The sequence below is a fragment of the Callionymus lyra genome, chromosome 8 (genome assembly GCF_982586985.1).
Source record: "Callionymus lyra chromosome 8, fCalLyr1.hap1.1, whole genome shotgun sequence".
NCBI classification, from domain to species: Eukaryota; Metazoa; Chordata; class Actinopteri; order Syngnathiformes; family Callionymidae; genus Callionymus; species Callionymus lyra.
The window spans coordinates 25,220,853-25,238,001 of NC_141825.1; the positions used below are offsets into that span (position 1 = coordinate 25,220,853).

The 17,149-nt window shown below is 39.8% G+C and overlaps 1 protein-coding gene across 3 annotated transcripts in view; it reads right to left on the reverse strand.

Moving 5' to 3' along the window:
- The window catches only part of LOC148074371 (guanine nucleotide-binding protein G(o) subunit alpha), a 51,615-nt gene that overhangs the window by 26,711 nt on the left and 7,755 nt on the right, over window positions 1-17,149 (reverse strand). For all 3 annotated transcript variants that reach the window (XM_087798146.1, XM_087798144.1, XM_087798145.1), the window contains exon 3: window positions 6,372-6,513. In XM_087798146.1, coding sequence (XP_087654272.1) covers window positions 6,372-6,513 — 142 coding nt within the window. The remainder of the gene's footprint in view (window positions 1-6,371; window positions 6,514-17,149) is intronic.

A 17,149-nucleotide genomic window follows, 5' to 3' on the forward strand; every position in this document is an offset into this window, starting at 1 on the left:
TCCATGTAAGTGTGTGTGTCTCTATGTAAGTGTGTCCGTGTCCATGTAAGTGTGTGTGTGTCTATGGAAGTGTGTCCGTGTCCATGTAAGTGTGTCCGTGTCCATGTAAGTGTGTGTGTCTCTATGTAAGTGTGTCCGTGTCCATGTAAGTGTGTGTGTGTCTATGGAAGTGTGTCCGTGTCCATGTAAGTGTGTGTCTCTATGTAAGTGTGTCCGTGTCCATGTAAGTGTGTGTGTCTCTATGTAAGTGTGTCCGTGTTCATGTATCTGTATCCATGTAAGTGTGTGTGTGTCAATTTAAGTGTGTGTGTCCATGTAAGTGTGTGTGTGTCTATGGAAGTGTGTCCGTGTCCATGTAAGTGTGTGTGTCTCTATGTAAGTGTGTCCGTGTCCATGTAAGTGTGTGTCTCTATGTAAGTGTGTCCGTGTCCATGTAAGTGTGTGTGTCTCTATGTAAGTGTGTCCGTGTCCATGTAAGTGTGTGTGTCTCTATGTAAGTGTGTCCGTGTCCATGTAAGTGTGTGTCTCTATGTAAGTGTGTCCGTGTCCATGTAAGTGTGTGTGTCTCTATGTAAGTGTGTCCGTGTCCATGTATCTGTATCCATGTAAGTGTGTGTGTCTCTATGTAAGTGTGTCCGTGTCCATGTAAGTGTGTGTGTCTCTATGTAAGTGTGTCCGTGTCCATGTATCTGTATCCATGTAAGTGTGTGTGTGTCAATTTAAGTGTGTGTGTCCATGTAAGTGTGTGTGTGTCTATGGAAGTGTGTCCGTGTCCATGTAAGTGTGTGTGTCTCTATGGAAGTGTGTCCATGTCCATATATGTGGGTGTGTGTCAATTTAAGTGTGTGTGCCCATGTAAGTGTGTGCGTCTCTATGTAAGTGTGTCCGTGTCCATGTATCTGTATCCATGTAAGTGTGTGCGTCTCTATGTAAGTGTGTCCGTGTCCATGTATCTGTATCCATGTATGTGGGTGTGTCTCTATGTAAGTGTTTGTGTCCATGTAAGTGTGTGTGTGTCCATGTAAGTGTGTGTGTGTCCATGTAAGTGTGTGTGTGTCCATGTAAGTGTGGGTGTGTGTCCATGTATGTGGGTGGGTGTGCTCATGTGTGTGTTCATGTAAGTGTGTGTATGTGTGTGGGTGTGTTCATGTGAGTTAGTTCATCTGTGTGTGTGTTCTTGTGTGTATCTCCCTGTAAGTGTGTGTGTTCATGTGTGTATCCATGTAAGTGTGTGTGTTCATGTGTGTATCTCCCTGTAAGTGTGTGTGTCACAGACAAGAATAGCTGAATCATTGAACAGTCAGAACTCACACTAAAGTGTCTCCTAGCAACACGGTTGTGATGAAGCACCTGAGCTTTGGATGTTTCTGTCAAATATAGCTCTGGTGACCTCAGTGTTTCGTTAACTAACCCGTTAACTAGTCACTGACATCACGAGCGGGTGTGTCGTCACTGGAGTTAATGAAAACATACTATAGAAGGTAAAGCATTATTACTTTACAAACACACACACAGGATTAAAACACTAACAAACACACACACACAGGATTAAGACATATTCTCCGTGATGATGACAAACGACCAGAGGTCAGAGGTCACACTGATCCTGTGAGACTAGATGGTCGATAACCAGACCAGAAGTGTGGTCGTCATGGAAACGTAGATGGTCGACGTCACAAGAGAAATATTGTGTGTGTGTTTTATTTTTGTCACTAACTCGTTCGTCGTTGAGTCTTTTATGTTAAGATGCTGCCGTGACTCTTCTGCTGTGACTCGTGACTCACACAGCGAGTCTATATATATATTCATCCATCCATCATCTTTCCAACGTCCATCCATCCATCCATCATTGTCTTTCCATCATCCATCCATTCATCCATCCATCATCTTTCCATCATCCATCCATCCATCCATCATCTTTCCAACATCCATCCATCCATCCATCCATCCATCCATCCATCCATCCATCCATCCATCCATCCATCCATCCATCCATCATTGTATTTCCATCATCCATCCATATATTCATCCATCCATCATCTTTCCAACATCCATCCATCCATCATTGTCTTTCCATCATCCATCCATATATTCATTCATCCATCATCTTTCCAACATCCATCCATCCATCCATCCATCCTTCATTGTATTTCCATCATTCATCCATCATCTATCCAACATCCATCCATCCATCCCTTTCAATCATCCATCCATATATTCATCCATCCATCCTCCATCGCCTTCAATCATCCATCATCTTTCCAACCGTCCATCCACCCATTATCATATTTCCATCATTCATCCATCCATCCATCATCAATAATCCATCCAACCATCCTTCTTCATCTTTCCATCTTCCATACATTATTCACCCATCCATCATTTATCCATCCATCCATTCTCCATCACATAGAATCACATTAGCCGTCAATATTATCCCATCCTTCACTTATCATTCATCCATCCATCAATCCATCCTCTATCACCTTTCTATCATCCGTTCATCTTCTCACTGTAGACTTCAGAAGACACTTTGAACGTCATGTGACCTCCAGCAGATCAGCTGACATGCAGAAGAGTTGTGTAGATCCCTGAGGCTGTGTGTGTGCAGGAGTCACAGGACAGAGTGTGTGACTCTTCTGGAGAGTTGTGAGGTTGTGCACGAGCTTCTAAAGTACTTTTTTTAACTAGGCTTGTAGTGAGTGATTTTCTGTCAGTACATGTTCCTTATATGTGTGTGTATGTGTTTGTGTGTTTATCTTTCACTATTACTGTGTTAGTGTGTGTCAGTGTGTGTGTAAAAGAACGTGTGAGTGTGTGTTTGTTTAAGTGAGTGTGTGTTTGGGTACATTTTAGTGTGTGTGTCTGTACAAATGTCTGTACAAGTGAGTGTGTGTACAGGTGTTTTTGTGTGTGAGTGTGTGTGTGTGTGTGTGTGTGTGTCCAACTGCCCTTGGACGCAGCCTTGTGGAATTTGTTGTGAGCGCGACAAACAAGTGTGTTGCCACGGCAACAAGCCAAGGACAGAAGAACAGATGGGTGTTATGGAGAGATGAGATGAGACCTGATAGAGAAAGATGTGTGTGTGTGTGTGGGGGTGTGTGTGTGTGTGTGTGTGTGGAGTAATAAAACTGACAGGACATTTAAACAATCAAGTGTCTTCTCCTCTTCTTCCTGTTCATCTTTCACTTCCTCTTTAGCCGAACATACAGTTCTGCTCATGAAAGGCTCGTCTGGAGGATGAATATATATACTTTACTAAAAAATATATATAAATATATATGTTTATATATATATATATATATTTATGCTGAAATCAATGCTTATCTTTAGGTGAGCCCTCTGCAGCTACATGCTAACATGCTACATGCGAATGCTAACATGCTAATGCTAACATGCTAATGCTAACATGCTAATGCTACATGACTTCAGTGAAACGTTGAACGTGTGATTCTCTCGTTACTTCAGTAAATGACCTTCACAGTATTTTCGCTGGTGGTTTGAAACTCGTCCAGAGGCAAATTATTTTTAATCTAGTGCAGCCGCTGACAGAGAGAACTCCTTAAATAACAACTCATCGATTACCACATGATCTGTGTGTGTGTTTGAGTGTGTGTGTGTGTGTGTATGTGTGGGGGGGGGTGTTTGAGTGTGTGTGTGAGTGTGTGTGTGTGTGTTTCAGTGTGTGGGTAACTGAGTGTGTGTGTGTCTGCATTACTGTGTGTGTGTGTGAGTGTGTGTGTGTCATGGTTGTGTAGCTGTGTGTGTGTGTGTGTGTGTGTGTGTGTGTCATGGTTCTGTAGCTGTGTGTGAGTGTGTGTGTGTTTCTGTGTGTGGGTAACTTAGTGTGTGTGTGTGTTTCTGTGTGTGGGTAAATGAGTGTGTGTGTGTGTGTGTGTCATGGTTGTGTAGCTGTGTGTGTGTGTGTGTCATGGTTCTGTAGCTGTGTGTGAGTGTGTGTGTGTTTCTGTGTGTGGGTAACTGAGTGTGTGTCTGTGTCTGCGTTACTGAGTGTGTGTGTGTGTGTGTGTGGGTAACTGAGTGTGTGTGTGTGTGTCTGTTTTACTGTGTGTGTGTGTGTGTGTGTGTCATAGTTGTGTAGCTGTGTGTGTGTGTCATGGTTGTGTAGCTGTGTGTGAGTGTGTGTGTGTTTCTGTGTTTGGGTAACTGAGTGTGTGTGTTTGTGTCTGCGTTTCTGTGTGTGTGTAACTGAGTTCGGTTTGTGTGTGCATGAATGTGTTTTTGTATTTTGTGTTTACGAATGTGTATGTATGAGTGTGATTGCGTAGGTGTGTGTATTACTGTGTGCGTATGTGCAAATTAGTGTATGTGTGCATAAGTGTGTGTTTACAAGTGTGAGTGGGTATGTGTGTGTGCATAAGTGGATCAGTATCAGATTGTGTCTGTGAGTGTATGAGTGCATGAGTTTGAGCATGTGTGTGTGTGTGTGTGCACGTGTGTGTGTGAAAGGGTATATCAGTACGAGTGTGCGTGTTTATCTGTATGTGTGTGTGTTGGGGGTTGTTATCAGCTGCACAGGAACATTGAACAAGAGTTACTGGACTCACTTCACTGAAAGAAGAACTAAACAGTGACTATCATCATGACAAGAAGGTACTTTGGTCCAGAACTCCTTGAATCCTCCAGCTTCACATCAGCAGCAGTGAGTGACATGAAGACTTCCTGAACCACCTGGTTAATCATCTACGACCGACTCTTCCTCCTCGCTGTCCTGAACGCACAACTCACTGATCCTACTTCCTCCTTTCAGCGAGACGACCACTTCCTGTATGACCTCCTGAACACAGGAAGTCTAAATCTAAGTGGATGAACCTGAACTCAAGCTGGTCTAACATCATGACCTGCACAAGGTCTCACATCTAGAGTCTCTGACACAACACTGTTCACCTGGAAAACTAACAACACAACATGACATGACATGACAATAAATGACATGACATGACACTAAATGACATGACATGACAAATAACGACATGACATGACAAATAATGACATGACATGACACTAAATGACATGACATGACAATAAATGACATGACAAGACCAATAATGACATGACATGACAATAAATGACATGACATGACACTAAATGACATGACATGACAAATAATGACATGACAAGACCAATAATGACATGACAATAAATGACATGACATGACAATAAATGACATGACAATAAATGACATGACATGACACTAAATGACATGACATGACAAATAATGACATGACAAGACCAATAATGACATGACAATAAATGACATGACATGGCAATAAATGACATGACAATAAATGACATGACAATAAATGACATGACATGACACTAAATGACATGACATGACAAATAATGACATGACATGACAATAAATGACATGACAATAAATGACATGACATGACAATAAATGACATGACAATAAATGACATGACAAATAATGACATGACATGACAATAAATGACATGACATGACAAATAATGACATGACAAATAATGACATGACATGACAATAAATGACATGACAATAAATGACATGACATGACAAATAATGACATGACATGACTCTAAAAGACATGACAAGACCAATAATGACATGACATGACAAATAATGACATGACAATAAATGACATGAGATGACAAATAATGACATGACATGACAATAAATGACATGACAATAAATGACATGAGATGACAAATAATGACATGACATGACAATAAATGCCATGACATGACAATAAATGACATGACAATAAATGACATGACATGACAAATAATGACATAACATGACACTAAATGACATGACACTAAATGACACGACACTACATGACATGACAATAAATGACATGACATGACAAATAATGACATAACATGACACTAAATGACATGACACTAAATGACACGACATGACAAATAATGACATGACAAATAATGACATGACAAATAATGACATGACACTAAATGACATGACACTGCATGACATGACATGACAAATAATGACATGACACTAAATGACATGACACTGCATGACATGACATGACAAATAATGACATGACAAATAATGACATGACAATAAATGACATCACATGACAATAAATGACATAACATGACACTATATGACATGACAGTAAATTACTTGAACAGGATGAGACACAAAATGACACGAAACCGCATGAAACCAAACCAACACAACACAAGATGACACAGCATGACACGACTCAACAGGACAGAACGACATGACAGGTCGGTCGGGCACTTTCATCCTACTTCTGACGCCACCCGGGTCGTCCCGTTGTTTGACCCGAACACACATGACTCGCGGGTCAGTGCAGCCTCACGTCAACAGGAAGTCATGTGACTGACCTTGCGCTCCTTGTCGCCGTATTCCAGGCCCAGCGTGTCCATGGCGCGGACGATGGCGGCCAAAGACTGGATGGTGTTGCTGAAGACGACAGGTTTGTACTGTTTCACGTCATCACCGGAGAAACCGTCTTCGTGGATGATCCTGGAGACAGAGAGGGTTATAGGTGAGATATATACACACGTGTGTGTGTCTGTGTGTGTGTTTGTGTGTGTTTGGGAGAGAGAGAGAGTGTGTGTGTGTAGGAGAGAGAGAGAGAGTGTGTGTGTGTGTAGGAGAGAGAGAGAGTGTGTGTGTGTGTGTGTGTGTAGGAGAGAGAGAGAGTGTGTGTGTGTGTGTGTAGGAGAGAGAGAGTGTGTGTGTGTGTGTGTGTGTGTGTAGGAGAGAGAGAGAGTGTGTGTGTGTGTGTGTGTGTAGGAGAGACAGTGTGTGTGTGTGTGTGTGTAGGAGAGAGAGAGTGTGTGTGTGTGTGTGTGTGTGTGTAGGAGAGAGAGAGAGTGTGTGTGTGTGTGTGTGTGTAGGAGAGACAGTGTGTGTGTGTGTGTGTGTAGGAGAGAGAGAGTGTGTGTGTGTGTGTGTAGGAGAGAGAGAGTGTGTGTGTGTGTGTGTGTGTGTGTAGGAGAGAGAGAGAGTGTGTGTGTGTGTGTGTGTGTAGGAGAGACAGTGTGTGTGTGTGTGTGTGTAGGAGAGAGAGAGTGTGTGTGTGTGTAGGAGAGAGAGAGTGTGTGTGTGTGTGTGTAGGAGAGACAGAGTGTGTGTGTGTGTGTAGGAGAGAGAGAGTGTGTGTGTGTGTGTATATAGGAGAGAGAGAGAGTATGTGTGTGTGTGTCGGAGAGAGAGAGTGTGTGTGTGTGTGTGTAGGAGAGAGAGAGTGTGTGTGTGTGTGTATAGGAGAGAGAGAGAGTATGTGTGTAGGAGAGAGAGAGAGTGTGTGTGTGTGTAGGAGAGAGAGAGAGTGTGTGTGTGTGTAGGAGAGAGAGTGTGTGTGTGTGTGTGTAGGAGAGAGAGAGTGTGTGTGTGTGTGTGTAGGAGAGAGAGAGTGTGTGTGTGTGTGTATAGGAGAGAGAGAGAGTATGTGTGTAGGAGAGAGAGAGAGAGTGTGTGTGTGTGTGTGTGTGTGTGTGTGTGTGTGTGTGTGTGTGTGTGTGTATAGGAAAGAGAGTAAGTAAGTAATTGTATTATTTACATTATGTACAGAGAGTGTATATATAGGTGTGTATGCTTTTGTGCATGACGTGTGTGTGTGTCTGCATACATGCGTGTGTGTGCATGTGTGTGTCTGCATGTGTGTGTGTGGTGGGTTCTGTGTGTGTATAAGTGTCTGTATATGTATGTTTTTTTATATGTGTGTCTATATATGTGTAGATGTTGGTGTGTGTCTGTATATTTGTGTGTATCTGTGTGTGTTTTTTGTGTCTCCGTGTATATGTGTGTGTGTCTGTGCGTGCATATATATGTGTGTATTTTCTGTGTGTGTGTGTGTGTGTATATATATTTGGGTGTGTATGTGCGTGTAGTACTGCTTGTGTCCACCAGGGTGACAGATGACCTGAAGTAGATCTTCTAATCCACCATCTAACCCGTGAGCCATGACTCGAACTCTCCACTGACTCAGAGCTTTTGAGTCAAATCTGGTGACTCATCCGTGACTCACTTAAATGAATCATTGAACGATGGACTCGTGGATCCTTAAGATCGAGTGGGAGGTCGTGTGGCGAGGAATCACCTCAGAGATCATGTAGTGACTTTAAGGCATGACTCTCTCAGACAGTTGACCGGGTTTAACTCTCCCAGGGACAGGAAGTGAGGTCACACACAGTTTTTTGAACCAACAACTACAAACGCACAACTAGAAACAATCGACACCAGGAGACCTGAACCACAGAAAGAGAAATGATTCATCAACACACTGAACTCTAGATATCGACCTGCCTCTACACAACCACACAACCACACACACACTACTATTTATATCCCCACACCTCCTCAGAACACTCACACACACACACACACACATCCATCCATACAAAATAACACACACATTCAGATACACCCATCACTGCGTGTCCACTTCATTGTCGCTCTCAGTTCTGTCAACACTTCTGGTCAGATTCACTTGCACTATGTGTGTGTGTATGTGTGTGTGTGTGTGTGTGTGTGTGTGTGTGTGTGTGTGTGTGTGTGTGTGTGTGTGTGTGTGTTGATAAGTGATCGAGCATCCGTGTGTGTATGAAGTGATAGAAGAGTGAAAGACAAGAGACATGAAGAAGCTATAAATAACCAAAGGTGACACTGATACCGTGCGCACAAACACACACTCGATAACATACACACACACACAGAAAAACAAACGCGCAGCAATCCCACAATAACACAAACTTAAACATACACACACAATAAAACACAATGATACACACACCAACATTAACACAATCAGACACATACAGAAACTTATATATACACACACAATAACACACACACACTTACACACAATAACACATTGACTGACACACAATAACACACACATTACAGACCCACATAAAATATACACACACAATAGAAAATACACACACACTGATGCACAACAACACACAAACATAATAAATACACACACAATGACACATTGACTGACACACAATAACACACACATTACAGACCCACATAAAATATACACACACAATAGAAAATACACACACACTGATGCACAATAACACACAAACATAATAAAGACACACACAATGACACATATAATAAGCACAATAACAAACACCCCCTCACACAAACACACATCAAAACCATAACACAAACTGAATAAAATGCACAAACAGTAACACGTACGCAAACACAATTCAGACACACACTATAACACATTACGAAGAATACAGACTTACACAATAACACACACATACTCAAACACAATACAGACACACACAGACAAACACAATAACAAATATACACAGACTGACACACAAAACAATTACACACACACAATATAAGACACACAGACTACTTGCTCATGTTGTTGATGAACTATTCTGATGAGGAGAGTCTGGCTCTCAGGAGGTTTCTGCATCAGTCACCAGAGAAAACCGGCTCCTTCCTCAAACATGCACACACACGCGCACACACACCCACACCAGCCACACACACACACACACACGCGCACACACACACACACCAGCCACACATACACACACCAGCCACACACGCGCACACACACACACACCAGCCAAACACACACACACACACGCGCACACACACACACACACCAGCCACACACACACACACACACGCGCACACACACACACACCAGCCACACACACACACACACACCAGCCACACACACACACACCAGCCACACACACACACACACACACACACACAGAGATGGAGTGAGTGAGAAGAAAGATGGAGGACGTGACCAGGAAGACTTCAGGTCTACATGTCATCTCTGAGGTGATTCCTCACCACTCTTCCTCCCACTCGCCGTCATGTTCTTCCACTCGCTCCTCATCCCTGATGACTTCCTCCTCCTCCTCCTCCTCCTCCTCCTCCTCCTGCTTTTTCCATCTTTTTTTTCCATCCTTCTCTTTTCTACCAATTAGCTCTTAATTAAAACTCAGAGTCTTGTCCCAGGTGACTGACCCCTGCAGGCAGGAACACGCCACTGCACGTGTCTGTGCAGACACAACACTCTCCTAATTACCAGCTGACGAGATGAAAGAGTGAACTGAGGCTCCTGAGTGTTAGAACCTCTCCATCTATCATCCACTCATTATACAGTACATCATCCATCCATTCATCCATCATACAGTACATCATCCATCCATTCTTCCATCATACAGTACATCATCCATCCATTCTTCCATCATACAGTATATCATCCATTCATTATACAGTACATTATCCATCCATTCATCCATCATACAGTATATCATCCATTCATTATACAGTACATTATCCATCCATTCTTCCATCATACAGTATATCATCCATTCATTATACAGTACATTATCCATCCATTCATCCATCATACAGTATATCATCCATTCATTATACAGTACATCATCCATCCATTCTTCCATCATACAGTATATCATCCATTCATTATACAGTACATTATCCATCCATTCATCCATCATACAGTATATCATCCATTCATTATACAGTACATTATCCATCCATTCTTCCATCATACAGTATATCATCCATTCATTATACAGTACATTATCCATCCATTCATCCATCATACAGTATATCATCCATTCATTATACAGTACATCATCCATCCATTCTTCCATCATACAGTATATCATCCATTCATTATACAGTACATTATCCATCCATTCATCCATCATACAGTATATCATCCACTCATTATACAGTACATTATCCATCCATTCATCCATCATACAGTACATCATCCATCCATTCTTCCATCATACAGTATATCATCCATTCATTATACAGTACATTATCCATCCATTCATCCATCATACAGTATATCATCCACTCATTATACAGTACATTATCCATCCATTCATCCATCATACAGTACATCATCCATCCATTCTTCCATCATACAGTATATCATCCATTCATTATACAGTACATTATCCATCCATTCATCCATCATACAGTATATCATCCATTCATTCAACCATCATACAGTTTATTATCCATTCATCCATCCATCATACAGTATATCATCCATCATAGAGTATATCATCCATTCATCATGCAGTATATCATCCATTCATCCATCCGTCATACAGTATATCATCCATCCATCATACAGTATATCATCCATTCATCATACAGTATATCGTCCATCATACAGTATATCATCCATTCATTCAACCATCATGCAGTATATCATCCATCCATCATACAGTATATCATCCATCCATCATGCAGTATATCATACATTCATCCATCCATCATACAGTATATCATCCATTCATCCATCCATCATACAGTATATCATCCATTCATTCATCCATCATGCAGTATATCATCCATTCATTCATCCATCATACAGTATATCATCCATTCATCCACCCATTATACAGTATATCATCCATCCATCATACAGTATATCATCCATTCATTCATCCATCATGCAGTATATCATCCATTCATCATCCATAATTCAGTATATCATCCATTCATCCATCCATCATGCAGTATATCATCCATTCATCCATCCATCATACAGTATATCATCCATCCATCATACAGTATATCATCCATTCATTCATCCATCATGCAGTATATCATCCATTCATCCATCCGTCATACAGTATATCATCCATTCATCCATCCATAATACAGTATATCATCCATCATACAGTATATCATCCATTCATCATACAGTATATCATCCATTCATTCATCCATCATGCAGTATATCATCCATTCATCCATCCATCATGCAGTATATCATCCATTCATCCATCCATCATACAGTATATCATCCATTCATCCATCCATCATACAGTATATCATCCATTCATCCATCCATCATACAATATATCATCCATCATACAGTATATCATCCATTCATTCATCCATCATACAGTATATCATCCATTCATCCATCCATCATACAGTATATCATCCATTCATTCATCCATCATACAGTATATCATCCATTCATCCATCCATCATACAGTATATCATCCATTCATCCATCCATCATACAGTATATCATCCATTCATTCATCCATCATACAGTATATCATCCATTCATCCATCCATCATACAGTATATCATCCATTCATCCATCCATCATACAGTATATCATCCACTCATTCAACCATCATACAGTATATCATCCATTCATTCAACCATCATGCAGTATATCATCCATTCATTCAACCATCATACAGTATATCATCCATTTATCCATCCATCATACAGTATATCATCCATTCATTCAACCATCATACAGTATATCATCCATTCATCCATCCATCATACAGTATATCATCCATTCATTCAACCATCATACAGTATATCATCCATTCATCCATCCATCATACAGTATATCATCCATTCATTCATCCATCATACAGTATATCATCCATCATACAGTATATCATCCATTCATCATATAGTATATCATCCATTCATTCAACCATCATACAGTATATCATCCATTCATCCATCCATCATACAGTATATCATCCATTCATCATACAGTATATCATCCATTCATCCATCCCTCATACAGTATATCATCCATTCAGCCATCCATCATACAGTATATCATCCATTCATCCATCCATCATACAGTATATCATCCATTCATCCATCCATCATACAGTATATCATCCATTCATCATACAGTATATCATCCATTCATTCAACCATCATACAGTATATCATCCATTCATCCATCCATCATACAGTATATCATCCATTCATCCATCCATCATACAGTATATCATCCATTCATTCATCCATCATACAGTATATCATCCATTCATCCATCCATCATACAGTATATCATCTATTCATCCATCCATCATACAGTATATCATCCATTCATTCATCCATCATACAGTATATCATCCATTCATCCATCCATCATACAGTATATCATCCATTCATCCATCCATCATACAGTATATCATCCATTCATTCATCCATCATACAGTATATCATCCATCCATCCATCCATCATACAGTATATCATCCATTCATCCATCCATCATACAGTATATCATCCATTCATCCATCCATCATACAGTATATCATCCATCATACAGTATATCATCCATTCATTCAACCATCATACAGTATATCATCCATTCATCCATCCATCATACAGTATATCATCCATTCATTCAACCATCATACAGTATATCATCCATTCATCCATCCATCATACAGTATATCATCCATTCATTCAACCATCATACAGTATATCATCCATTCATTCATCCATCATACAGTATATCATCCATACATCCATCCATCATACAGTATATCATCCATTCATCCATCCATCATACAGTATATCATCCATCATACAGTATATCATCCATTCATTCAACCATCATACAGTATATCATCCATTCATCCATCCATCATACAGTATATCATCCATTCATCCATCCATCATACAGTATATCATCCATTCATTCAACCATCATACAGTATATCATCCATTCATCCATCCATCATACAGTATATCATCCATTCATCCATCCATCATACAGTATATCATCCTTTCATTCAACCATCATACAGTATATCATCCTTTCATTCATCATGTATTATCCATCATCAATCATCCATCCATCATCTTTATATAGAATAAGGTAAGATTTAAATGATGTGTTCAGCGCCCCCTCTGGTGACTGACAGAAAAGTGGGCGTGGTTACATGTATGTGTTGACAGTAAACACGTTAAAAACATTAAAGTGAATAAGAGTCGATGATCAACATGATCACAAACATCTGAACTGAAGTCAACTCTGACCAGAGTCTGACTCTGACGCAGGAATGTCTGTGTGAGGACAGTAGCTGGTCCGACAGCTGGTCTGTGGCCGCGCCCCCTGCTCTGGGGGGTCAGAGTCCAGCGGGCGCGGCTCAGAACCAGATCCTTCACTCTCTGACGAGACCTGATCGCACGTGTCAATCAAACGAGACCATTTATGCTGATGTTTCAACTTTGATAGTTTTAATTAAAACTTATTGAACTTAAACTTATGAAATAAAAATAACTTAAACATTGAAAAAAAAATTATATAAATATATCACGTCATGTTTATGTTTATTAGAACAAGATTATTTGTTAGTTATTGAAGAAATACTTAAAGAAAATACACACACTTATTACCCACTTACAAACACACACTTGTACTGTATATACACACATGCATATTCAAACACTAACAAACATACACATATAAACACACACTTATACTGTATAAACACAAACATGCATATACACACACACACACATGCATATACACACACACAGATACAAGTTAAACACACAATAAATACATCCACATCCACAAACACACATATACACACATTTAAAGACACACAATATACACTTTATACATAAACACACACAGACACTTATTCACATATACATGTGTACATACTGTATATACACACATACATATACACACACACAAACAACTGTATTTACACACATATACATAAACTTATCTACACTCACACACAAATACACACAGACATTTGTATACACATACATATATATGTGTATATACTGTATATACACAAAAACACACACAACTATAGAAGTTACACACACAAAAACCCATAATAAATACATCTACATAAACAAACTATATATGTACACTTTGTACATACGAACACAAATACACACTCTCTCTCACACACACACACACACACACACACACACACACACACACACACACACACACACACACACACACACACACACACACACACACACACACACACACACACACACAGACAGTGTGTGGGAAGCAGAGCAGCCGGACTCGACCGTCAGCGTTTGTTCTTAGTTCGCCTGGTCGCCTCTGATCATGTCAGCGGAACAAACACACAATCACACAAACACACAAACACACAAACACACAACAGGATTGAGAAAACACAGCAATGGACGCACATCTTCTGCTGGTTAAAATTAAATCCTTGTTATTTTGGTCACGGAACATCCAGACTCGAGATAAGAAAACTTATCCTGAAGCTCCGACACTGCTGAGCACAAGAGGTCGCAGTGGTCATAATGTTTCGGCGCCTCTCATGACTCACATTACTCACGCTCTCTGACCAGCAGCTGCACTGGACGCAGGTGATGCACACAAACCACTGGACTACATCTGGTTAAAGTGACAATTCAACGGAAGAAACTGTGTGTAGTTGTTGTTGTGTTGACCTGCTTGGAGTTGTGTAGCAGAAGAACCTCTAGTGTGTGTCTCTGAGCGTGAAGTGAACACATGACGGTGACGAGTCTTAATCTGTGGCCACGAGACTGGATTATTCACCAGATCACACTGTGTGGAACAAAAACACACAACAGTCTGAACGCACAACCAGGAGATTTGTGTTTGATATTTTTAATCCAATCATTCAAACATAAATGTTCTATTTATTTTAAATTCAGTATAAAAATGTTGTTCTAATAGTGACACCAGATGGTAACAACTACTGCAACTTTCAGCCAATCAGGCGACGCGCAGACGATCATGTGACTGCATTGGATCAGTTCAAACTCAATGTGTAAAAATATACATACACACAAACACACATTCACAGACACACACTGACATACAGTACACATATTTATAAAGTATAGACACAAACACAAACACACATTTATACACACAGACTTACACACAAAAACACACATTATAAACACATGTACACAAACATTTTAAGCACACACATCTATATAGACAAACACAAACACACCAAAACACATTAACACACACACACACATATATATATATACACACACACAGACACACACATTATGAACACAGTTAAACACACAGATCTATACACACAAACACACACGTTCACAGACACACACCAACATACAGTACACATATTTTAGAGTATATACACGAACACAACACACCACATTTATAAACACAGACTTACACACAAACACACACATTATAAAGACATGTACACAAACATTTAAGCACACACATCTATATAGACAAACAGAAACACACCAAAACACATTTAAAACACATTTAAACACACACACACACACACACACACACATATATATATATATATATATATATATATACAAACACACACATTCACATACACACATTTCAAACACATTTACGCACAAATTTAAACACACACATATATAGACACACACAAACACACATTATAAACACATTTACACAAACATTTAAACACACATTTACACACAAACTGACATACAGTACATACACCTATGTGTACAGTATATACACAAACACACATTTATAAACACAGACACACACACAGTATAAAACACATTCAGACAAACATTTAAACACACACATCTATATGTTTACACACTAACACACATGTTCAAATATTAAAATTCGATCAAACTCTGTGTAAAAAAAGAAAAGTAATTAATTTGAAAATATTCTAATTTCTTTATTCAATTAAAACTTTCCAAACATAAATAAATCACTAGAACTAATAGTTAACGAACCACAACGACCACAACCATGGAAAGTGAACGTAGATCGACCTCTTCTTCCTGCTAAAGTGTGTTCCTGTGTGAAGAGTTGTTGCTTCAGAGAGTAACGACGCACAACTTAACGTCTTCACACATCTCTGACCACAGAAGATGTTACGACACACGAGTGTGAAACTTTGTGTTTCCTTCTGCCTCAGTGGTTTCTAACGGACGCCAGTCAAGACAGTGTCATGTGACGCGTGTGTGTGCGTGTGTGCTGGTGTGTGTGTGTGTGTGTGTGTGTCTATGAGATTGTGTGAGCATATTATAGCACATTATAAGAGAGAGAGATTGTGTGTTTGAGATTAAGTGTGTAATTGAGTGTGTTTGAGATTGATTTGTTTTGATGTGAGTGTGTGTGTTCTTGAGCATGTGTGTGTGATAGATTTTGTGTGAGTGTGTGATATATATACGTGTGTGTGGTAGAAAACGTGTTTGCAAAAATCTTTGTGTGAGTGTGTGACACATTGTGTGTGTTGTTGAGATTGTGTGTGTGTGTGTTGTTGAAATTGTGTGTGTGTTGTTGAATTTGTGTGTGTTGTTGATATTGTG